Genomic DNA, 24,495 nt, shown 5'->3' on the forward strand with positions numbered 1-24,495 from the left:
GCTCTGCACCACTGCGTGGATAGTATCAATGGGTTTCGAATCAGAGCTGGTGGGATTCTGCCTGGCTCAGAACGAGTCCATAATAAGATTCTCATTATCGGATCTTGTCCTCAGTGAGGGCAAGTGGGTCATCATTGCCAGACAACCAGCAACCCCTCCGCCGTGAGAAGGCTGGGGGGAGCTCAGAGCACAGAGGCTGAGGGGTGCAGGCCAGAGGCCTTGGCACCCACCTGGCACAAGCAGTTGCAATGTGCTTTCCCTACCTGTGGGGCTCCTGGATGACTCCCCTATCAACCCCCACTGACAGCAGCTAGATTTTTGGGCCTCTGTTCCCTTTCTCCTGTCTAACTATCCCTAGCCTTGATTCTGCATGGGTTGGTGTTGAGGGCCTCCTCCATGGGCAGCACCATTTTCCACTGTCCTGTCCACACTGTGGGTCAGCAGCAGAGACCAGGCCTTTGCAGGAAAGTATGATGGGATCAGTGAACACAAAAAAAAACAAGAAAAGGAGACACAGGAAGTAGACTACCCTGAACTGATGAGATGATCTCAGAGACCAGGGAAGGAATTACCTCACAAAAATATGTTCTCACTCACAGCCAAGTGTGATGGCATGTCAGTGATTCCAGCAATTCGAATTATAGTTTGTTTTTCTTTTTTGGTTTTTTTCGAGACAGGGTTTCTCTGTGGCTTTGGAGCCTGTCCTGGAGTCAGTCCTGTAGACCAGGCTGGTCTTGAACTCACAGAAATCCGCCTGCCTCTGCCTCCCGAGTGCTGGGATTAAAGGCGTGCGCCACCACTGCCCGGCCTAGGACCATAGTTTTAAGGCTAGCCTGGGCTAAGCAATGAAGCTCTGTCAATCAACCAACCCCCCCAAACAAATAAACAAACAAGGGCCAAGATGTGGCTTAGTGGCTGAATGCTAGTTTAGGCTGCACCAGGCCTGGGTTCAGCCCTCAAAACAATATTCAAAAAACAGGAAATATGCTTCTCACAGACCAACAGGATGGCTATGTGAGTAAAGAACCACTTGCCATGAAACCTGACCACATCACTGTGACCTAGACATGCACCACAGCACAATCACACACTAAACAGGTGTCAAAAACACTGCAGGCAGGCAAGTGCACAGGGTCCCATGCTGACAAATACCCAAACCCCTAAAAGGGGGGAAAAAGTTAAAAACCAGAACCAGGACTCCCATACTGTGAATTGAGGAAAGAAGTGACAAACACAGAGAGACCATAGTGATCCCACACAGTGAGAGGGAGGAAGCACAGAACAAGTCTGGTATAGCAACACAAAGAAGCCCACTGTCTACTATCTGCTATATCTGAACACGGTCCACCTGGTCCTGGTCTCCCACTCTGGGTTGGCACCCAATGTGCTTACCTTGTGGTGCATGACAATCTTCCGCTGACCTGGCTCGGCCACATCGATCATCTTCTGGACCACATAGTTGGCATACTGATCCTTCATCATGGTGTATAAGGCACTGTGGGGACCGTCATTCATGGTGCACACCTCATCGATGAGTACAGCACGCTCTGTACGTGAGGCATGAGTAACACACTTCTCCACAACATTGCTGTCATGAGGAAAATTAGGAAGAACAATCAGATAAGATCCCCACTTAGGCTGTGTGTTTTAGGATGGACAATGAGGGAAGAGATGGTACGTATGGGAATTCATTTGCCCAAGGTCTGGCTCTGTAATGTTCTTTTTTGGTCTTAACACTGGGGTGTCCAACAGTGAATCACCTGAGCCCCAGTGTTCTACGAGAGGGGCCCTGACCTGCTGGCAGATGATAGTAATAAGCTTGCCAAGTTCATAGCGAGATTCACAGCAGAGATTTCTAATAGCTCAACTCGTTTACAATCACTACTTCAACTCAAACCAAGACCTATGATGCTGTCCTTGCATCTGTAAGCTCAGGCTCAACAACAAAACTCCTTTGGTCATACCAGACACTGGGCCATGGTGGGAGATCTGAGCTCAGTGAAGGAACTTCAAGCAGGAGCACAGCACTTCGGCAGTTCAGAAGCACAGAAGGCCCTGCCTTCTGTCATCACTTGTGAACACTTAGCACAGTTTTCTAACATGAAATGTCTGGCTGCCAGACTGATGACTAGTCACCACACAGTGAGTGATTCCTCACCGCAGTTCCCGGGGCACAAATTAACAACAGAGTGTGCTAGCCAGACAGTGGTGGTGAACATCTTTAATTGCAGCACTCAGGAGGCAGAGGCAGGTGAACTTCTGAGAGTTCTAAGATAACTGAGGATACACAAACCCTATCCCAAAAATAAACAAAAAGGATGTGCTGTGTGCACTGCTGTTACTGAGCCCAAGACCCAGCAGCAGTCAGTACATGGGAGTTGGTGAAAGTTGAGGCTTTGCCAAGGGCTCAAAGAGGAGAGAGCTCTAGGTCCCAAACCCTCAAGGAGAAAAGGCTAACGAGAGGCCAAACCCACCAAAACAGACCATACTCAGTAAGCGCAACCGCAAAAGAGATCCTCATGCAGGCACGCTGCCCGTTGGCTTCTCTAGACTAAGTTATACTAAGTGCTTTGATTTAGGCTGCTCATAATTAAGTACTCACAGCTCATAAATTAATAGACAAGCTAGATGGCATGGTGGATAAATGTGCTTACACTGCCAAGCCTGAAGACCTGAGTTCATTCTCTGGAACCCACAGGATAGGAAAGAACCTTATCTACTCTGGCAAGTTGTCATCCAAGCTCCACATGGATACTATGAAATGTACATGCTCAATCAAGTACATACACACACAGAATTGTAAGAAATGATTTTTTTACAACAGATCTCACTAATTGAAAGCAATTATTAATGAACATCAATATAAACCCCTGACCAAAAAAAAAAAAAAAAAAAAAAAAGCTATATGTCGAGAAAAAAAAAAATCACACGAAAGTGCTAGGGAAGAAAATCCTAGAAAACTACTCAGCGCTATGTTCCCTGAGCGGTGAGAAGGAGTGAACCCTGCTCAGAAGAGCGCCCAGCTAAGGCACAGAGCTGGAATTTTCCAAGCCTGATGCTCTGAAGCTGAGAAGTTGAGGCCTGCGCAGATCTGGCAACTTGCCCCTCTCGGGCCAAAGATGAAGGCGAGTGGAGGCTATCTCACAATGCCCACCACCGAGGTAGGAAACACACAGGAGATTTCAGTGGCTACTCCAAAGGACTGGAAAGAACTTTTAAGGAAATGTCTTTGAAGCCACACTTGGTATACTTCTTGACTTTTAAAGCAGGTAATACGCATGGCTTCGTATGTAACTGTACTCGAGGCTATGACCAACAAACTGAACCTGTAAGATGGAAAAAGAGAGCCAGCTCCCACAAGCTATCCTCTAACTTCCACATGTGCACAGCGGTACAGTGCACGAGCACACAGACAAATACCCACAAATAAACAAATAAGCAAGTATAAAAATTAGGGGGAAAGTATTGTGAAATAATCTTTTTGTACACTGTGAAGATGTGTCACTCAGACTGCTTTAATATAAAGTTGAAAGGCCAATAGCTAGACAGGATTCCCAGGCACAGAGGATGCTGGGAAGAAGGGCAGGTGTCAGAACATAGAACAAGCAGGACAAGCATTACAAAGTAAAGGCAACTGAACCTCATAAAAGAATATAGATCAGGGGCTGGAGAGATGGCTCAGTGGTTAAGAGCATTGCCTGCTCTTCCAAAGGTCCTGAGTTCAATTCCCGGTAACCACATGGTGGCTCACAACCATCTGTAAAGAGGTCTAGTGCCCTCTTCCAGCCTGCAGGCATACACACGGACAGAATATTGCATACATAATAAATAAATAAATAAATAAAATATTAAAAAAAGAATATAGATCAAAAGAAATGGGCTAATTTAAGTTATAAGAGCTACTCAGAAACAATCCTAAGCTACAAGACAAACCTTCATAATTAATAGTAAGTCTGCATGTAATGATTTGGGAGCTGGCTGGTGGGACAGAGAAATGCCTAACAACAAAACTTTGCAGCTGAAAATACTACCCAATCCTCACTTCCCAGAGCACAGACCTTGCAAATTTGTGCTGACTCAATACAAGTACATTGCCTCGGATCTCTGCTACAATTTTGCTTTTATCCTCAGGACGACCATGCTCCAGTACATGTTGGATTACATAATTTCCATACTGATCCTATTTGAGAAGCAACAAAACAAAGAAAATATACATAAATAACAGTTCTCTGGGTTACTAGGTCCTCCATATAATTAATATATATCACTCATGTAGCACTGTGACAGCTTATCTAAGGGTGAAGGAACCTGCAACAATTTTTAAAATGGACAGGAGTAAAATTATTCCCTCTCATTACAAAACGAGAACACATTGTTACTAGACTACAGATTATTTCTCTTTATATATTTATACACCTACTTCCTAGCTAACTTCTTCACAAGAAAGTAGGCATATAATTATTTCAGAATGGGGAAAGGAGTGTTTGGGGAAAAAAATGTTTCCTATTAGAAGTTGCAAAAAGCTTGCATCTTTCTGGAGATCTGCATCCAACAAAACAATCGGGATTCATTATTTTATCGGCAATAGAAGCAAATCCCAAAAGAAGAATCAACTAGTACACTTGGCTTGTGTGGCCAATGGAGCAGAGACCCAGAGGTACACAATTAAGTGCAGACTCCAAATCAGAGGTCAGGGCTTCAAATCATTGCCTATTTTTCATGAAACACAAACTGGGCTGTGATGAACACAAGCTCCAAAGATCTGAAGTACACTGATGATATGTTGATACTTTCTGCTAACAAAACACACATTCTGGGCCTACAAGAGCCCGTAAGGGTCTGCAGTAGTACCTGCACAAGCTGTTCCGTGTGCTGGTGAAGCTCCTCAAGGATAGGGAGAGTCTGGTCAGGGAGACAGTGCTCTAGGATCCTCTGAATCACCCTGCAGCCATAAGGGTGAGTAGACAAAGCAAATACCTGGAGCAGAAAGATCCAAGACAGTATTGTTACTTTATTACCCCACTCCTCTGCTTCATAGAAAAGTTTAAGCCACTATGAGCTAATAAACCATTTCCTGGGTTGTTTTAAGAATTCATATATGTGTATAAATTAGCTAAAATGAACTCTTCCAAGAAGTCTAAAAATGAATCAGAAAAGGAGTCAAGGTACTAAAAAATCCACTTAGTCAAGAATCAAGAGCAACACCAGGCAGTGGTGGCATACATCATTAATCCCAGCTCTCCGAAGGTAGAGGTAGGCAGATTTCTAAAGTCAAGGTTAGCCTGGTCTACAAATTGAGTTCCAGGACAGCCAGAGCTACACAGAGAAATCTTGTCATGAAAAATTAAAAATGAATCAAGAATGTCAATCAACAGCCGGGCGGTGGTGGCGCACGCCTTTAATCCCAGCACTCGGGAGGCAGAGGCAGGCGGATCTCTGTGAGTTCGAGACCAGCCTGGTCTACAGAGCTAGTTCCAGGACAGGCTCCACAGCCACAGAGAAACCCTGTCTCGAAAAACCAAAAAAAAAAAAAAAAAAAAAAAAAAAAAAAAAAAAAAAAAAAAAGAATGTCAATCAACTGCCTTTCCAAAACATAGGATGAAAAACAGGAGGAAGAGAAAGTGTGCCAGTACCTTTAATCCCAGCACTCTAGAGGCAGAGACAGGGATCTACTTCAGGGAAGACAGAGGTACACAGCTAAGACGCTGCCTCAAAAACAGGAAAAAAAAAAAAACACCACACACACAAAACAATAAGCTACAGAGAGGTCATTGATAAAGTGCTCATCTGAACCTATAAGGACAAAGGCTGACAACATTCAGCACAGGGAGACACAACACAAAGAGCAGAGAACATATATGAATGCTTTCATACAAACACACAGCTACACACAAGGCTGGCTGAGGCACTGTTAGGTTTAAGAGGAATAAAAAAAATTGTCCCACCACTGAGCTGCTTCCTCAGCCCACACACCCAATCTTGATTCTGGCCTTTCCTAGATGTAAGGAAATATACTCCCGTGGTAGTGAATGCCTTTAATCCTAGCAGTCAGAAAAGCAAGACAGGAGGACTATGAGGTTCAGGAGTCTACCTCAAATCACCAAGGGAAAAAAAAAGACTCTGAAGAAAAATAATACATCTCACATGAGGTGAGTGCTATGGACCTCAAGTATCAATTAGTAGACCAAGTGTTTGTCCTCTCATTTGCTATAGGGCCCTAAGGTTGCACCTGCTACTTAAGGTGAGCTTTGAAAAGACACTGTGCCTGTTCATGGTCTAAAGCAGTTTATTTCACTCACTGCGTTTCCAAAACCACTTCTAAGCATCCACTGCATGTCTAGAACGTTTTCCAGGCATGCTGCTGGCAAAGCATGGCACTTCTAAACCTAAACTTTGGTCCAGACATCTGCATTGCTTGCTTGTTTGCTTAATTATTTATTTTATGTGCATTGGTGTTTTGTCTGTTTATATCTGTGAGGGTGTTAGACAGACAGTTGTGAGCTGCCATGTGGGTGCTGGGGATTGAACCCAGGTCCTCTGGAAGAGCAGTCAGTGTTCTTAATGCTGAACAGTCTCTCCAGTCCCCTTTTTAAAAATTTTTTATTTTACAGCCGGGAGGTGATGGCACACGCCTTCAATTCCAGCACTTAGGAGGCAAAGGCAGGTGAATCCCTGTGAGTTCGAAGCCAGCCTGGTCTACAAGAACTAGTTTCAGGACAGCTAGGACTGTTACACAGGGAAACCCTGTCTCGGGAAAAGGAGAAAAAAACAAACAAACAAACAAAAAAACCTATTTTTTATTTCTTACTTCTGTGTGGAAACTGTTCAGCAGTTTTAAAACATGCTAAGTGGATATTTCACCAGATACAAATGTTAGCTAGACCAAAGTACTGGATCAAAGAAATATAAATTCTGAAATCTAAGAAGATACTGGTTAGTTACCCAAGTGGCTGATTCACATTCCTGAAGCACAAATCTGCACTGCATGGTAGGAACTCTCTGTTTCTGAGCCTCATTTTGTACTTTCTTCCTAACTAATGGAATAGACTTATTCTTATCAACTGCTAATCTGTGCTTCCGTGAAGTATTAATTCATCTTTGGCTCATCTGCCACCACCTCTATCGTTTCCTTCGATTGTAGGAGTTCTTTAATCTAGCTGCCAACACTTTGACAGGTTCAACAAGATAGCATTCAACTCCTGGACTGGAGACAGAACTCAATGGTAGAGTGCTTGGCTATCCCATTAGCTCCTCATCACTCCCTCAAAAAAGCAGGACAATCATTTTTTTCCTTTGTTTTAATTTTGCTGTACATTTTACTTAATGTCTTTTTAAAGTTTTTGTTATGTGTGTGTGCCCCACCAAAGCCAAAAAGAGGAGTCTGATCCCCTGGAACTAGTTACAAATAAATATAGTAATGAGTAGTGATGGATACAGGTCCCCTGCAAAAGCAATAAGTGCTCTTACCCACTGAACCACCTCTCCAGCTCGAATAATATAGCGTCTCAGTGAATGAATGTGCCACCCTCTGCTCTACTAATCCTGAAACTCCCAATAACCCCTAAGTTCTGACTCTTCTCAACGATGTGGGAATCCCCATTCTGAAAGAATTCTAAATCATGCTTCCACTTAAACTGAACAGTACTTCAGATTCATATGCCCAAAAGAATCCAGAGTCCAGAGTCCAGATTCAGATACCTAAAAAGGAATTTTGTTTTACCACTCTGTCCCAGTAACTTCCCCAAGGTGGGAAGGTATTATTTTTGGCAAACAAACTAACAATTATCCTAATTTAGAGGCACTCAGAAAAGTGATAGCATGAGAAAGTGACAGATTGACAGGCAGCGATGATGCACGCCTTTACACCAGCCCTCAGGAGGCAAAAGCAGGCAGATCTCGGTGAGTTTGAGGCTGGCCAGGTCTACAGAACTAGTTTCAGAATAATCAGGGATACACAAAGGAACCCTGCCGGGAGGGGTGTAAAGTAAAGGTCTTGTATGATGATAGACTGATGATGACAGATAGGAATAATAGCTATCCATGTAAAAATAATCCTCCGAATATTAAATTCATCTTAACAGGTCTGCTGCTAGCTATGTACTCCATGACAGACTCCCCGAGAGTGAAGGGAAGAGACCTGTTAACAGGGCCAAGTTGACACCACTGAAATTGACTACAGAGTGCACTATGTATGAGATGGACGCTGATGACATGAACCCAAGTTACTTACCTGCCCTTTGAATGCATCAATGATAAACTGTAAAGACTGGGGCTGTACACATTCAATGCACTTCTGAACCACATGGTTGCCATTCTGGTCTTTCACACACTTCAGGACATGGCCATCTAGCTCCCGTACCATCTCATTCTATGGAAGACAAAGAGAAAAGACAATACCAGAATCATAGCCAGCAACACCCAGACAATCCCCACACCCTACCAAGCAGCAAAGCACTGCACAGATACATGGCAATCAAAGTAAATTAAGTCAACTATAGTCATGCAACAACAAAGCAAGAGAAAACAAGTGGAACCAAAAAGATATCAAACTTGGAAAAGGCTTGCTGAGACTCTAAAAACATTGACACCAGCCAGATGTAGTGTGGAGCACACCTGTAACTCCAAGTCTCAGGAAGTAAGACAGAACTGGAGCTGCCACACAACATATGCCACACATATCCTATGCTACCTATAAGTCCTATTGTAAAAATGTGTTTAGTGATACACCTTGTGATCGAAACACTAGGGAGAGGGAAGCAGGAGGACCATGAGTCCAAGGTCTGCCTTATCTACAGAGTAAGTTCAAGGCTGACCTGGGCTATGTGCGAGAATAAAAAACTACCATCATCTTCAAATAGAAAAACACCTATACGAAATGCACAGGATTGATAATATACGATTCATCACACTGTCATATTGTCATATCCTGACAATCATGTAAGCTTCATACACACACACACACACACACACACACACACACACACACGAATATGAAGGGTTGATCTAGAATTTGCCCAGGTGAGAAATAACTGCAAGAACTGGGAGTACTTTAGTTCCACCCAACAGATCATGTTAGGCAGCCACGGAGCAGACGAATTACAAAGCCTGTTCAAAAAGACCTAGACTGTGAAGCCTCAAACCCAAGCAATTGCCAGCAATGATGCAGCCAGGATTCGCTGGGAAACAACCTGTCAATTATATAATCCCATGCTGCCCTCCCAGCAACAAAAGAAGTTACAGGCGAAGTCACATAATTAAAATTATAGGAAAGTCAATGATGGTTCGACCCTGTAATTATAACACTTAAGAGGCTGAGGCAGGAGGATTGCCTCAAATTTGAGGCCAGCCTGGTCTAGAGAGTAAAAAAAATCCCAAAACACCAAAAACTAAATCTATAGAGACAGAGGAAGTGGCGGCGGTGGTGAATTCCTAGAGATGACTGTTGGAGAACGAAGAGGTTCTCGGTTAGCCTAGGCACGGGGAGCACATGTCTCCAAGAGTGCCCCCGCCAGCTTCCTTTAGTAGCATCAAAGAACAGAGGGAAACACAAAGGGCCACAGAATACAATTTCAAAGCAGTCACTCTGTGACTACCAGTGTCTGTGATTTTTCCACCAAGGCGCATTGATTAAAGTCAGCAGAAATGGTTTTTCCCAGTTCATTAATTGTGTCCAAATAGCAAATACAGACTGTAAGTAGACAAAGTGCAAAAGCAGTGTGTCAGGGTATGTACTGCAACCAGATTAGATTTTGACTGAGACTCCCAGCCTCAGAACACCTAAAGTGAAATGCTGAACCTGGCTGGGCAGGAGTTGGCTCCCCATTTTCCTACTGATTTCATCTGGGCTTTAACTTCTCTGTGCTCCTCTGTATTTGTGCTAGAACACCACAGGCAACTTTACCTAGGCACCTTTCATGAACAGTGTGAGTGAATCCCAGATGGAACCGACTCCAGAGTAACTGAAATATCAGCTAACAGAAGACATCATGATCACAAAAGAACACTTACTAACATAGCACGAGAGAATAACCATCTGCCTGGGAGACATAAAAAGGATAAAATTCATCTCCTAAAACAAAATATACAGTCCACAGCAGAACAGTCCAAACTCAGAACAAGGCACCAGAGGAACTGGACCAGAGAAAAGAAAATATAAGAAAGAGCTCCCTGCCTGGTTGCACAAACCCATGACTCAGTTGCTCAGGAAGCCACCTTAGGCAGGAGACTTCTAAGGCCAGTGGCAGGACACACACCCAACCTGTAAAAAGCCCTGGTTTTAACCCCCAGTGTTGCCGTAAAAGTAAAAGAGGAAGAGCTGGGGAGACGGACAGAGAGGGTGGGAAGAGCAATAGAGCCTGGAAAAAGACAACTTGCTAGTGAGGAAGGGAAGGAGAGAAGTATAGAAAGGGTCAGAGCAGCTATTTTCTTTTAGTAAGTAGCCATCATGATCCAAGAGAAAAAAACTTCCATGTGGGGAAAACAGCAACAACAACAACAACAACAACAACAAGAAGCCACAATAATGTGGTCATTAAAATTTATAACATCTCAGTGAATAATAGATAACAACGAAAACTAGCCTTGGATCTTTCTGTCAATACAAATATCACCTTTCTTAGAGACTGGGGGCAGGGTCTTCCTAACTAGCCTTCTATGATTGGCTTCAAACTTGGGGTTCTGTTTCCCAAAGTGTTGGGATCACTATGTACCGCTATACTCAGCTAGACAGTGTTGTCTTTTCAATGCTCCAAGTCAGGCACAGAGCCATGTCTCTAACCTCACCCACTTCACAGTATCTTCAAGAGCCTAGCTATAAGACGCAACAAACTGCAAGATGCACCCCACGTGCCCTGGGCTCCACCAACCTTCAACTGCCACCATCTGCACCACTGGCTGGTAGTTCAATGGGTTTGAATCAGAGCTGGTGGGATTCTGCCTGGCTCAGAACGAGTCCATAATAAAGATTCTCATTATCGGACTTTGTCCTCAGTGAGGGCAAGTGGGTCATCATTGCCAGACAACAGCAACCCCTCCGCTGAGAAGGCTGGGGGAGCTCAGAGCACAGAGGCTGAGGGGTGCAGGCCAGAGGCCTTGGCACCACCTGGCACAAGCAGTTGCAATGTGCTTTCCCTACCTGTAGGGCTTTTGGATGACTCCCCTATCAACCCCCACTCACAGCAGCTAGTTTTTTGGGCCTCTGTTCCCTTTCTCCTGTCTAACTATCCCTAGCCTTGATTCTGCATGGGTTGGGTGAGGGCCTCCTCCATGGGCAGCACCATTTTCCACTGTCCTGTCCACACTGTGGGTCAGCAGCAAGGACCAGCTAGGCCTTTGTCATCACCATGTCACCCATTGACACAGCAGGCCCGAGCATGTGATCAGTGAACAAGAGGGTGGTGAAGGAGATTGCAAGTGAGCTGAACCTCACTTCAGGTTTCTTGGAAAGTTTAGTGCTACTTGAGGAGAATGCTAAGCAGCATTTTATGTGTTTACATCCTCCTTGTAAAACTGCAGTTACTCAGGCTACTCACTGGTCAAAGAGATGATGCTGTAAACTCTTTCACACAAAACACCAGATCCACTAGAAACTTGCAAACTGGGCAAATCCTGCTTGCTCTGCAGATGGAAAGCCACAAGCACCCACATAACCTAGCAAAGATACTCCACACTGACATTCTCCACAGTGCACTGCACGCAGCACAGAGAAACACCGAGAGAAAACTGAAAAGGAAACTTACAATTACCTGCTGGTCTGAGGGAATAAACTCCAAGGCTTTCTGGATAACTCGGCAGCCATACATCTGCAGCGCCAATGATAAGACGTGGCCTCGAATGCGCTCAGCCAAAGCTAGCTTCTGTTCATGACTGCCAAACTAGACATAATGTGAGAGACACCATTACATAAATGAAGAAGAAAGACCAGAGAAAACAAAAGTTTTCTGTAACCTGTGTTGTGTCCAGCCTCAACTTCTTGCTGCCCTGTTTCCTAGGGTTAACAACACCTTTTAAAAAGCCATTGTTCCCTAAAGCTTTGACCTGAGGAACTTTCTTTAATGCTCAGCCATGTCTTGGCCATCTTGCAAAAAATATTTAATGCCCTAAAGAATTAGGCATTAACTTCTAAATGGAAGGAGCCATATCCTGTTATTCCAAAACCAGCAGCAGAGATGGGACTGGCTTCAAGGCTCAACATGCCTAGAAATGATGTGCTAACTTGTGCTGTATAGGGCAGCCGGTGGACAAGGAAAGGTCGGGCTGGCAAGCCCTTTCACCTAAGTTAGTCTGCCAAGTGCAAGTCAAGTACACACAACATTCTTATGAATTGATGTCTTTCCAGGACTATTGCTATTAAACAGGAAGCCTTTGAAAGGAGAAGCTAAGAAATCCAAAAGGTTACACTATACAGTGTTTTCCTAAGGGCTGGTTTGCATCCTCTTTGCTCTTGTGTGATTAGAACCATCATGGGACTGTCTAGTGAGACTCTTTGGCTTGTTCCCAATCACATGGTCACATGTCACATTTGTTCTGACACTCCAAGCTGCACATGGTACAGCACTTTAGTATCAGTGACAAAATAGCAGAGCAGAGACCATCCAGAATCAAGAGACACAAGCTGGAGAACTAAGTGTCTGTGAGGAAAGTTGGCAGGTAAAGTCTAAGAAAGCAACTCTAAAACCATTTCACAAATAAGAGCCAGAAGCAATTTGTAGATTTCTTTATTTGCAGATAACCTTAGAATTCCACTGTCCCCACACCTGGTTCTTTCAATTTATTGGGACATCCAACAGCTTGAAGCTGCTGGCAATGGTAAACATTGTTAATAAATATAAATAATAAATGACAACAATATTAACAACATAAAAATAGAAAAGAAAAATAAATCCCAAGTCTTTGAAATGTTAAGTTATTAGAGAAAGCAGACATTCTTCATCACTAATGTACTTCCATGACCCAAGTTAATGGACAAAAGAAGAAGCTAAGACCAAAAGAAGCCCCCCAGAGACACAACTCCAGGCCGCAATGGAATCACTGAGCCTGGTGTACAAAGCCAAGTCCTCACTCCCACCATGTCTTATTGTAATTCTGCTAAAGCCTCTGAACCACTGTGCTGGAGGCGGGAGAGGCAGTGCTCAGTGGTTAGAACAAGCATCACTCTGTGTTTCAGAGGACCCGAGTCTGAGTCCCAGCACCCACCAAGCAGTTTACAATGGACTGACTCCAGTTTCAAAGATTCCAATGTCTCAGGCCTCCTTAGGCACACTTTCCCCCCATAAATAAACATGATTTAAAAAAAAAAAAACAAACAAGCAAACAAAAAACAAAAAAAAAAAAACAATCTCTTTAGGCCAGGCATGGTGGTGCGTGCCTTTAACTCCAGCACTTGGAAGGCAGGAGCAGAGGCAGGTGGATCTCTGTGAGTTCAAGCCCAGACTGGGCCCCACGTGGAGACAACTATTAAACCATACCTCCAGAGCACATCTGGATGGGCATTTAACATGGATAAAGAACTGGAGAAAAACGAAAAATCTTTTCAAGACCCTATCACTTCATTTTAAAGGCTGAAATGAACAGCTGTGCTTCAAAAAGTCAACAGAAATCAAATGCTCTGGAGATTCTCAAAGTGAAAGGGCAGAAAGAACAAAGACATACTTCAAAGAACTTCTGAATGACGTAATTTCCAAACACATCCACCATAAGTTGGTACGCAGCCTGGAGGATTTCATTGAAGACAAGCTGGCGCTCAGCTGCTGTGGCACGCTCTAGTTTCAGCTGAATGAATCTGAAGAACAGAGTGAAGGGGCAATCAAACCACACACAGAGATGATTTGCAAAGGTGTGAAGGGCATCACTTGTTAGATCAACTCTACAACATGCGGCCCATGTGCCCAATAAGTGCAGTGAGTTTTGTTTGTTTGGATAGGGTTTCACAATGAAGACTTGGCTGGCCTAGAAAACAGAGAGATCCGCCTGCCTCTGCTTCCTGAATGCTGAGATTAAAGAGATGCATCATCATGCCGGGCTGCTGGGCTATTTAAATCAATCTCAAGCTCTCAGAGAAAAGATTTCTGAAAGGGAATTCCCCTAACATGGTCCAACTTTCAAAAGTGTATTCCTGTTCTACTGTGCTGCACTACAGGATGGCACATATACGAAAGCACCAGCTCTGCTTAACATTGATCTTTAGAAAACAGTCCCTCATTGGATACTTAAGGCTCATGGTCCTCACTCTATACCTTCTATCTGCCAAGAGAGGCATTCTTTAGTGTCTGAAATAGTGTTACTCAGTTAACTCACTCGGGTGACCACATAGGAAAACTTTACTGCCTCTGTACCTGGCCTCCACTCCTCAGAGGAGGTAGCTAGCAAAAGCTACAGAGCAGGGAGACCATTAGGAATTTCCCTGAACACAGAGAGTAAGAAAAACCACAACAGATATGAGAAGGGTAAGGAGTGAGTGATATCATCTCATTTTGCTGGGTCCCTAAACCCCATGTGTACCTCTAGGGAGCTCTTAGAGCAAAGATTTCCCGGAGCTCTCCCTTCTAGAGCAGGGATGAGAGCAAGTGCTCCTAAGAACTGGGGAATCTACATTATCATGTGACAGTGTCTGTCTCCCCTAGAACAGATGTTACTGCAGGGCATGCACAGGGCTTCCTGGGAAGACAGTTTCTTCAAATATAGAGACGGGTACAACTTTTGGTGGTGGTGTATATAAAACAGGGTCTTGGGCTGGAGAGATACCTCAGTGGTTAATTGTACTGGCTGCTCTTCCAAAAGTCCTGAGTTCTATTCCCAGCAACTACATGGTGGCCCACAACTATCTGTAAGAAGATTTGGGCCCTCCTCTGGCGTGCAGACATACATGGCAAAATGTTGTATACATAATAAATAAATCTTTAAAAAAAAACAAAACAAAACAGGATCTTAGTGTAGACCAAGATGGCGGAACTTGTGGCAATCCTGAGTCTGCCTCTTGGGTACTGGAATTGTAGGTATGTACCACCATGCCCAGTGGCAAACAACAGTACTTTAAGAGATACTAGAAACACAGGCTACGCGCTCATAAATGTAAAGAGTTTGCTCAAAGTCCATCGTCCAGATAAATAAAAGTTCTTTTGAAATATTTGAAGGCTGTCCTATGCCCATATCCCTCTGAAATAAGAGACTAGGAGGTACATCAAAGGCATATTGTGAATCACAAAAGGTACTATGTTTTTATGATGAGATATATACCTATCTGAGAAATGGAATTTAAGGTACAAATCTCAGATATGCTATTACCAAAGCCAGGTCCTTACCTAGACCCATGCTGGTCTTGGGAAAATTCCATTATATGGCCAGCAATCTCCCGTAGTTGTAAATTAGGGTACCGATTATTTCGAAAATCTTCCAAAAGTCTGCTCCTGCCAGAGGGCATGACATCAGACATCCCATATCTCAGCCGAGAGGAAGAAAACAGAGTGCTGCTGGGGCTGAAGAGGCTGGAGGCACTGCTTGCACTGCGGTACTTGGCTTCGGCACCAGGAGCAGCAGAGATGTATCTTCCACTGCCATTTGTGAGTCCTCCTGTTGGTTACAGAACAGAAAAACCTGAGTCCATGTTTAGGGGAACCTCGTTTAAAAGGAAAAAGTACCCCCTCCTGTCCCCCTCACAAGCCTGTATGACCTCACTTCTTCCATGCCACTGTTTACAATCAGACAATTCTACTACTACTGTGACTTTCATAAGGCCCACTTACCAATCTGGAAGAAAACATTTGCATAAAGATTGAGAAAGAAGTATTTATTGGGGTTTTTGTTTGTTTGGTGGTTGTTTTGCTTTAACCACTGATAGCAAAATTGGTGCTGTAGTACTGGGGATACAGCTCAAAGATAGAGCACTTGCTAGCATACGTGAGGCCCTGTGTTCAATTCCCAGCACTACCTAAAAAGGAGAAAATGAAATCAAGTAAAAAGAATGGAGCAATACATTGTATGTCCTTAATAAGTAAAATGGGGCAGAGCACCTGCAGTAAGAACTCAGGAAATGCAAAGCACACTGAGGCTTCTGAGCTTGTCCACTCAGCACTACAGGAACTCACACCATTCCTAAATAACCTTCATTCCCAGCTCAAGTCCCCCCTTTAAGATCAGCACAAACACGAGTGGGGTAGTTCAGGGGTAGAGAAAGCACTTGCTTTTGCTGTAAGGAGAAGGAATTTATGTACAGGAAACTCTGGGAAGCTGTTCTTTGAAGAATCATTTGGAAAGCTTGTATCTAAGGCAGAGGGCTGGTTTTCAAGGTCCTCATCAGTGGGCAGCTGTTAACAACTTCCACAGGACAATGCCTGACACTATGCAACAATAAAGATTCTCCATGGCATTTGCACTGCTGCTCTGATTGGCAAATATGGTATAAATATGAGGCCCTAAACAGGTAAGACAGAACTATGATCAAAGGGCTTAACAAAAAGTAAAGCACTGCTGGAGTCTGGATCAGTGGTAGAGGTTATGCACGGGGGTAGCACTGGGCTCCAACTGACAACGTGCACACAAGCACAAAGTAGCATATAAGTTAACAGGAACACTTGCTTTTCAATCATTCTTACAGTTCACATGGTTTTCGTTGTGGTTTTGCAAAGGTATGGCTTCTCCATGTAACCCCAGCTGTTCTCAGTTTCAGGGAGCCACCTGCCTCTGCCTCCCAAGTGCTGGAATTAAAGGTGTGAACCACCAAACCCAGCTTGGTTCATGTCTTAATTTTTTTTTCCCCTGCCATTCAGTAGGCTGCCATCAGGGTCTTATGCATGCTAGCCAAAAGCTCTACCACTGAGGTGCCTCCCAGCACCAGGTTGTTTTCCTCCAATCACTATAAACAAAGTATTGAGAAACACCACATCAACCACAAAGATGGTGATGAGCAGCAACCCCATATCCAAGAGCAATGCCCCTGACCAGAACTACTTATTGCTACCTCCATATGCTTTGAACAGTACCTGTTATGGCATTTAATGGCAAGTACAGAAGAGACCTGACTTGTTCCAGGACCCAGCTTCCAAAGTCTAGGTCTCAGTCAAACAATGAAACCTAAAATAACAACGATTACTGCTCAAGTTCTACTGTGGATCACAGCTCCTGAGTATCTATCTATACTTAGTTCTTCTGTGGATGTTTCCCATGGTTCTCAACAATATATTTATCTAATATGAAACTTAAGTCTGAAAGAAAAAGCTGTCATCCAAAACTGCAATACATATAGTTCTAATAGCCAGAATGGAACACAAGACCCTTGGCCCTAAAGTCACAGCTGTGTGTGACTTATTTCAGACTCAGTTACATCAACTTTGATTATTCTTCAGAAAGCTGCTGCGGTCCTCACATTCCACAGCACTTCTGAATGCAAATGGATATATTAAATTAAAAAAAATTCTAATGATTGTTCTCTATTGCCGTAAGAAACCATTCTTCTCTGTTTGGGGAGAGGGGGATAAAGACATGGTCACAAGGTTGGTGGAACAGCAGGTATTGCAAATGTGGTGGTCACAATAAGCATGCCTAGGAAGGAACAGCACAAACGCACACAACTGTCAAAGCAATGTCAGGTACCCTGTCAGCGGGTCACTGACAAAGGCAGAAGGTATGCTGAAAGAAAGCCAGGTCCTTGATATTAAAAAAAGTCAAATAAAGCAACAAATAATCCTCAGCAATGCCCTCTCAATTTCCAGTTATGTACACTAATACATGCAATACTGTTGAAGAAATATTAGCTAGACTTTGTTACTATGGCCAAAAATATACTAATACACTATTCAAAAAGCTAGAGGGAATGACAGCTAACATGCCTCTAAATTATATATTTCTGTTCAGATTTAATAAGAAAAGAAGTATATACAAATATCTGAAAGGAAAAAAATGCTCTCGGGTAATTAATCTGGCAATTTAATGATGTATTCTGAATGAGCCAGGTATTTCTCCATACATTAAAGTAATACCTTAACTTTTGCTTAAAACTGAAGCTCCAAAAACAAAACAAAAAAATCTGCACTTCTCTGGTCCTGTTCTGGAAACACATCTAGCAAACAACAGATTTCAGTATTTATTGACCAAATCGCTCTTATACTAGGAATGTCAAAAACAAAACAAAGCGCACACGTGTCCAAGCCCTAATAGTTATTTCACCCCTAGGTACCTGTGTACAAATCACTGTAAGTAGTGCTTGCATCTGAGAGCCATTCTTGAAAAGGACAATTAACAGGACTCTTAAAAGCTAACTCTGACTTCCATTTCCAATAGTATCCAGACAGTGTCTAAAAGCAACATTCTAGAGAATTAAGTGTTTAGATGTTCTACTTTGTGTGTGCTTCCTGTTTAAAGGTTTTGTCTTCTGTCACCACCGGCTCACCCAACCACTACCCAATGACACATACACCCCACACCATACATTCCCCTCTATGCTGAGGACTGAACCTTGGGCATTAATACTAGGCAAGAACTCAACCAGTTCTTGCCTAGTATTAATGCCCTAAAATCGCCCTAAATTTGAGCACAATTCCATTCATAGCAGCATCTAAACCACACACTGCAAACTACACACTTTGCCGGGGGGGGGGGGGGGGGGGGGGGGGTGACGACACACCGTAAAAATATGGTGCTGGATGGGCTAAGGAGATGGCTCAGTGGTTAAGAGCACTGACTGCTCTTCCAGAGGATCGGGGTTCAATTCCCAGCAACCACATGACAGCTCACAACTATCTTTTCCAGAGGTTCTGCCTCCCTTACAAAGAAAGACACAGGGGGGAGGGGGAGGAGGAAATTTTTAATAAATAGGAGGAAATTTTTAATAAATAAGAAAAAGAAATGCATCTACTCAATGACCAATAAAAATGAGGCTTGGCGCCCTCTTGAAGTTTTTTTTTTTTTTTTAAAAAGACACGCTGGCAAAACATCAATGTACATGAAATAAAAAGTTAAATTAAATTATAAAAAGGTACTGGAACAACTAGACATCCACAGCCAAGATCAATGAACCCTTACCCCACAAGATGACAGCATTAACTCAAAATGAACACATTAAATTAGGAGTTAAAACAATAAAACGTTTGGATAAAATACTTGTTGCTCTCCCAAAGAACCACTCCATGGATCCAGTGATTGTGGGCTCTGAGGGTGCCTGCACTCACATGCACCTACACATAATATAAAATTATAAAAATGAATCTTTAAAAAAAAAATCAATAAAACTTTCAGATGATAGGAAACTGTATTCAAGGCCTAGAGTTAGGAAAGTATTTCTAGGATAACCAAAAATTCATTCAAGTAAACATTATCAAAATTAAAACGTGACACACTTTAAAGACACTGTTTCTAAAATGGGAGATGTAAAAGATGAGAACATAAAAACTTATAACTCAAGTAACTTTTTTTTTTTAAATAAACATTGGTGTTTGCCTGAATCTATGTCTGTGAAGGTACCAGATCCCCTGGAACTAGAGCTACAGGCAGTTGCAAGCTGCCATGTGGGTACTAAGAATTGAACCCGGGTAACTCTGGAAGAACAATCAGCTCTCTCAAACGCTAAGCCTCCTCTCCAGTTCCGTAAGCTAAAGGTTTGAATGAGTAAAACACACGAGGAGATTTCAAAGATAGCTAAAGATTAATAATAAGCACATAAAACAATGCTCTAAAGCCAGAACATATGAAATAAGCACTTGGGAGGCTGAAGCAGGAAGATTACAAACCTGGAGAGCTTGGACTACAGTAAGTCTTTGTCTTAACCTCCTCCCAAAAATGATCTAGGATAACAAGTCACTGGCAAAATGAAAATAAAATTACCATGAAATACTATTCCTTGCCCATGAAAAGAGCTATATCAAATCAAACCAAAAATGTAACTGAGGAAGTAGAGACATTGGAATCCTTGTAAACTTCTGGTGAGAAGTGAAACCATCAACCACACCAACCTACAGTTTCTCAGAAGAAAGTTGAATGCGACCCAGCACCTGAGAGGCAGAGGCAGGCAGATCTGTGAGATCCAGGCCAGCCAGAGCTACCGAGTAAGATCATATCTAAGCAGAAAGAAAAGGCTGATCATAAAGCTCACACACAATCTACTCCTAGAGAAACAGCACATCTACAGAAACTCTGGCATTGCAATATTCATAGCTGTATTATGTATAACAGCCTGAACAGGAACAAATACCTATGAAATGTGAGTAGCAGGACAAAAGGTCCACAAAAACGGAAAATGGTCTAATAAGAAGGAACTATCTATTGGCCTATTTATATTTTAAATTTATAGACCAATTTAAAAAAGAGAAAATAAAATGCAAATTAAATTCATCATTGTTAATTGCATTTAAGATCAGGATTAAGTACAAACAGGTAAGAAAGGTTGTAAATATTATAAGTTTTACCCTGACATCCACTCAACTTACAGACAGAAAAATTTATTCTACAGAATACATGCTCAAAACAAATAGAAACAAATGGCTGCTGAGGGTTCTTAGGCACACAGAAATAAATACTAGGCAAGTCAACTGCTTTCTCAGAATGGTCTAATTCATAATGATGACTCCTGAGTCTAACTGTGAATGCAGACAGCCTGAAAAGAGAAAAGGTCACCCGCATGCAGCATTTTCAGATTCCGTATGAACACCTAGAGTCATTGCACTAAGTTCAGAAGTTGAAAAACTATAAACCACAGGATACAACCGTCACCTTAAAAAAAAAAAAAAACAAGCAGGGCGGTGGTGGTGCACAGGCCTTTAATCCCAGCACTCGGGAGGCAGAGACAGGTGGATCTCTGTGAGTTCGAGGCCAGCCTGGTCTACAAGAGCTAGTTCCAAGACAGGCTCCAGAGCTACAGAGAAACCCTGTCTCGGAAAACCAAAAAAAAAACAAAAAAAAAACTAGTTAATTAGAAGACAGCCAGGTAGGAGAAAGCTCAGCAGACAAGAGCACAGGCTGCTCTTCTGGAGACCTCAGGGTGGATTCCCAGCACCCACATAGTGATACAAAACTGTTTCTGCCTCCAGTTTCAGGGGATCTGACCTTCTCTTCTGGCCTCAATGGACATGAGAGACATAAGGGGTGCAGAAACACACATGCGGGTAAAACATCAACCAGTTTTTAAAAAATCTAAAAACTAAAAATAGTGACAAAACAAACTAGCAACAGCACCAACAACACACAACAAAACTTTATAGAATTAGTTTTAATGTGCTGGTTCAAAAGACATACTGGGAGGCTGGGGAGATGGCTCAGAGGTTAAGAACACTGATTGTTCTTTCATAGGTCCTGAGTTCAATTCCCAGCAACCACATGATGGCTCACAAACATTTGTAAAAATTTCGGGTGCCCTCTTGTGGCCTGCAGGCACACATGCAGACAGAACACTGTAAACAAAATAAATCTTTTTTTTTTTTTAAAAAAAAGACATACTGAGCACATTACATAACAAGAATATGCATTGAAAATGCATGGTTTAGAATTTAAAAAAAGAAAATCTGTTCAACTCTGAGACAAGCAAGGAACGGTACTCAAGCTCTGAGAAAGCTCCCCACATGTGGAATGACATACTGCTACCCTACTACTGTGTTCCCCAGGGGTAAAAATCAATGTTCAGTCCTCCATCTCTCAGCCTATACCCTCCCTCCTGATCATCCTACATTGGAGCCAGGCTTTCTGTTGCTACGAAACACTGCTGTGCCACAAGTCCTGTCCATTCTTCTGTCCATTGTAGACAGCCAATAAGAATACAACACATTCTGATACATATTCAGGTATGCACACGCGTGTACACACACACACACTGTGAAAAACGTGCCTTCAAACTCAAAGACACCATTCTTTGATAAGAATAACTATTTACTATAGATGTCATCAAAACTTTTCTTGTTTTGTATAAATGTCTCTCCAAATGAAATCATGCTATTCACTTTAACTCAGTCCTCACTGCCAAGTCCCTGAAACCACATTTAAACATGCTGGGCAAAGGTAGAATCTTCTAGTAAGCATATCCTTTATGATTTGTCCGGGACACTCTCATTTAAAGTCATCAACACAAAATAACAGCACGCTCTCACCTCGCCATTTGCTCATAAAATGCATTCTCCACTTCTCTCATTTAACTTTCCCCATCTGGGAAGTAAATCAGAACCTTGAAATCCACACCTGAGAAACGAAAGAGGAGTATGCCCTGTTTCTGAAAAGAAAGCTACACTCCTACCTGGTGCTACTATAATTTTCCCATTATTCTTAAAGCCTGCTGTTGGAAACCCAATGTCTCTTATAATAATCCCACACATAAAAGAATATTAATATATAACAGGTGAAAATATATACATCCAGGTATTAAGAGATGGTAGGCTTGGAGCACATTTATAAATACTTAAGAATCTGGCAAAAAATTCAATGAAATGCTTTATGTGAAAAAACAAGCTACTAACTTTTACACAAAGGGGAGGGAGGAATCTACAAAGAAAGTAAGCAACATGTTCAGTGTGGTGTCATTATGGGTGCTATGCTAGGGACTATGCTTTTCTCTGTGTCCTTCTGCTCGCTGGGATAAAGTTTACGGTGTTTGCCCAAGAGAAAAATGTTCACACTGAAGCTGGAGTGAATACACATAGTGTATCCAGATGCTAGGCAATCCCCAACTGCTGTGAAGCTACAGGTACAACCTGAGCAACATGAGGTATTTACCAAAGGCACAGAACACCAGGACCTTCTAGGATAAAGGGACCACAAAGTACTTGTATCCTTTGCTTATGCAAAGAAAGTACTTGTAATGTCATCAGTGGCAAGAGATTTCTAGCGTTCAAGGTGGTGTTAGAGTAATGGTTCTTACCCAGGTTTAAGCTTGAAGAGGATCCATGTGAAGAGAGGGAAGGAGGTGGTGTCTGTGAATGTCCTGGTCCCTGACTAGGGAGAGGCATGCCCACGGGTCCAGGAGAAGAGGAAAAGCTAAGGCCGTTATAAAAACTGTGTCCAATGGGGGTCAAGCTGCTCGATGTCCTCTTATAAAGGTCACTGCTGCCAGTCAGGGAGTCACGGCGGGAGCCACTGCCAGTGTTGGAGTTTGCAACTAAAATGGAATTAAAACAATGCAGATAAGAACAGGCCTGTTCTTTGAAGAACAAGCCCAGTGGCCTGTTCCTAACACTTTGATCCAGACTCCTTACCACCGCAAATGTGTCAGCAGAGACAGCCTAACTGTTAATGTAGCAGTTCTAGGGTAATAAATAAAGAGGACATGGCTTGGGCTAACAGAGCTATTATTCAAGCCGTTACACAAATATGCCAAATTTACCTTCCTTTAGTGTCACAGATATTATGGGATGGGGGCAGGTTAAAAAGCTTTGACGGCCACATGAGCTATGGGAGAAGTGAAAGGAAATGAACTAGAAGGAATGCCTTTCATCAGCTGAAAGGTTCTGGCAGAAAAACAAAATACGGAAAAAAGATGTGCAAGCAGGGCACAGCCCTACAACACAAGACTTTCTTATGCAGGCCTGTTGTCTTGGTGGGCTCCATCAGGAGCTGCGGCTAAGACTACAGCTCCAATTAGTACGCCTTCTCTCAGACATGCCCTTCTCTTCTGAAATCACACTGCTGATAAGGACTCCAAGTATCCCACTGTCCAGTCTACATTCTTGCACTTTTCTCCCATCAAAATAGAATGTTTTGGTCTAGCATCCTTCCTCCCAATGTTCCACAGCATCTCCCTTAACATTATTCAAAACACGGGATGAAACTCCCTAATGGTTTAAGGTAGTCAAGCCAAGCCCTGGGCACAATCCTGAATGTGAAGCACCCAGCCCTGTGACCTTCAGTGATTCCTTCTCTCTCAGCCCAACATCCATACTGCCCAAGTTCCCTCCACAAGCTTCCTAAAACCTAGAAGAACCTCTCTTTAGTTTCCAAAGCCTAAAAACATACTGACAAAGTGAGCATAAGTAAATAGCAACAGGAGCATGAAACTAAAAGAGGTCCCAGTTGCATAACTTAATGTCTATAGTCCAACATCTCAAAGGTCAAGTGGGCTGGCTAGACTCCCAGGGCCTTAATTGATCCAGACTACCTGTGGTATCTGTGCAGGGTGTCATGCACTGTCAGGGTTCCAGAAAGATTACAAAACTCATTCAAATTCATTTTAACAGCTTCTTAGTCTAAATTATACCTGCTGTTCCAAACCCTCCAAGGGCCGATCCCAGGGTGGCACCAAGAGAACTGCTGCTTCCGAATCCCAAGGACGTGTTGGCAGGCTGGGCAGAGCCCTGAGAGAAGAGGGAGCTGCTCTGGGAGTTGCTGCTCATAGAGTTGTTGCCATAGAAGGAGCTGGAAGCCAGGTTGTTGCTAGGCTGCTGAGGCTGGGGCTGGGGCTGCTGGGTGCCTAAAGGTCGAAATGGTCCGTTTGTGGTTCCAGCAAGACCACCGGCTGCTCCATTTGCAGAAGCTGCAGCTGCTGCAACAGCTGTGAGAAAGAAAGAAAACCATTAGGCAAAGAAAGACACT

General features: G+C 43.0%; 1 protein-coding gene and 2 non-coding genes across 3 annotated transcripts in view; all 3 read right to left on the minus strand.

The window, feature by feature from the left end:
• Positions 1-60: 60 nt before the first annotated feature.
• On the minus strand, positions 61-142 carry LOC121445750. Its single transcript, XR_005973999.1, has one exon. It is a non-coding gene; the product is annotated as a small nucleolar RNA SNORD103/SNORD85 (small nucleolar RNA).
• Positions 143-1,392: 1,250 nt separating this feature from the next.
• LOC121445748 (pumilio homolog 1-like) overlaps positions 1,393-24,495 on the minus strand; it is a gene marked incomplete at both ends in the record, with an annotated part of 32,139 nt that continues 9,036 nt past the window's right edge. Inside the window, 9 exons of the mRNA XM_041647896.1 lie at positions 1,393-1,588; positions 4,059-4,180; positions 4,852-4,977; positions 8,231-8,368; positions 11,745-11,873; positions 13,651-13,780; positions 15,300-15,567; positions 22,829-23,065; positions 24,161-24,454. Coding sequence (XP_041503830.1) covers positions 1,393-1,588; positions 4,059-4,180; positions 4,852-4,977; positions 8,231-8,368; positions 11,745-11,873; positions 13,651-13,780; positions 15,300-15,567; positions 22,829-23,065; positions 24,161-24,454 — 1,640 coding nt within the window. The remainder of the gene's footprint in view (positions 1,589-4,058; positions 4,181-4,851; positions 4,978-8,230; positions 8,369-11,744; positions 11,874-13,650; positions 13,781-15,299; positions 15,568-22,828; positions 23,066-24,160; positions 24,455-24,495) is intronic.
• Positions 10,936-11,018, minus strand: LOC121445749. Its single transcript, XR_005973998.1, has one exon. It is a non-coding gene; the product is annotated as a small nucleolar RNA SNORD103/SNORD85 (small nucleolar RNA).

The sequence above is a fragment of the Microtus oregoni genome, unplaced genomic scaffold, assembly GCF_018167655.1.
Source record: "Microtus oregoni isolate MIOR12 unplaced genomic scaffold, Mior012 000508F_ref0000078, whole genome shotgun sequence".
Lineage (NCBI taxonomy): Eukaryota > Metazoa > Chordata > Mammalia > Rodentia > Cricetidae > Microtus > Microtus oregoni.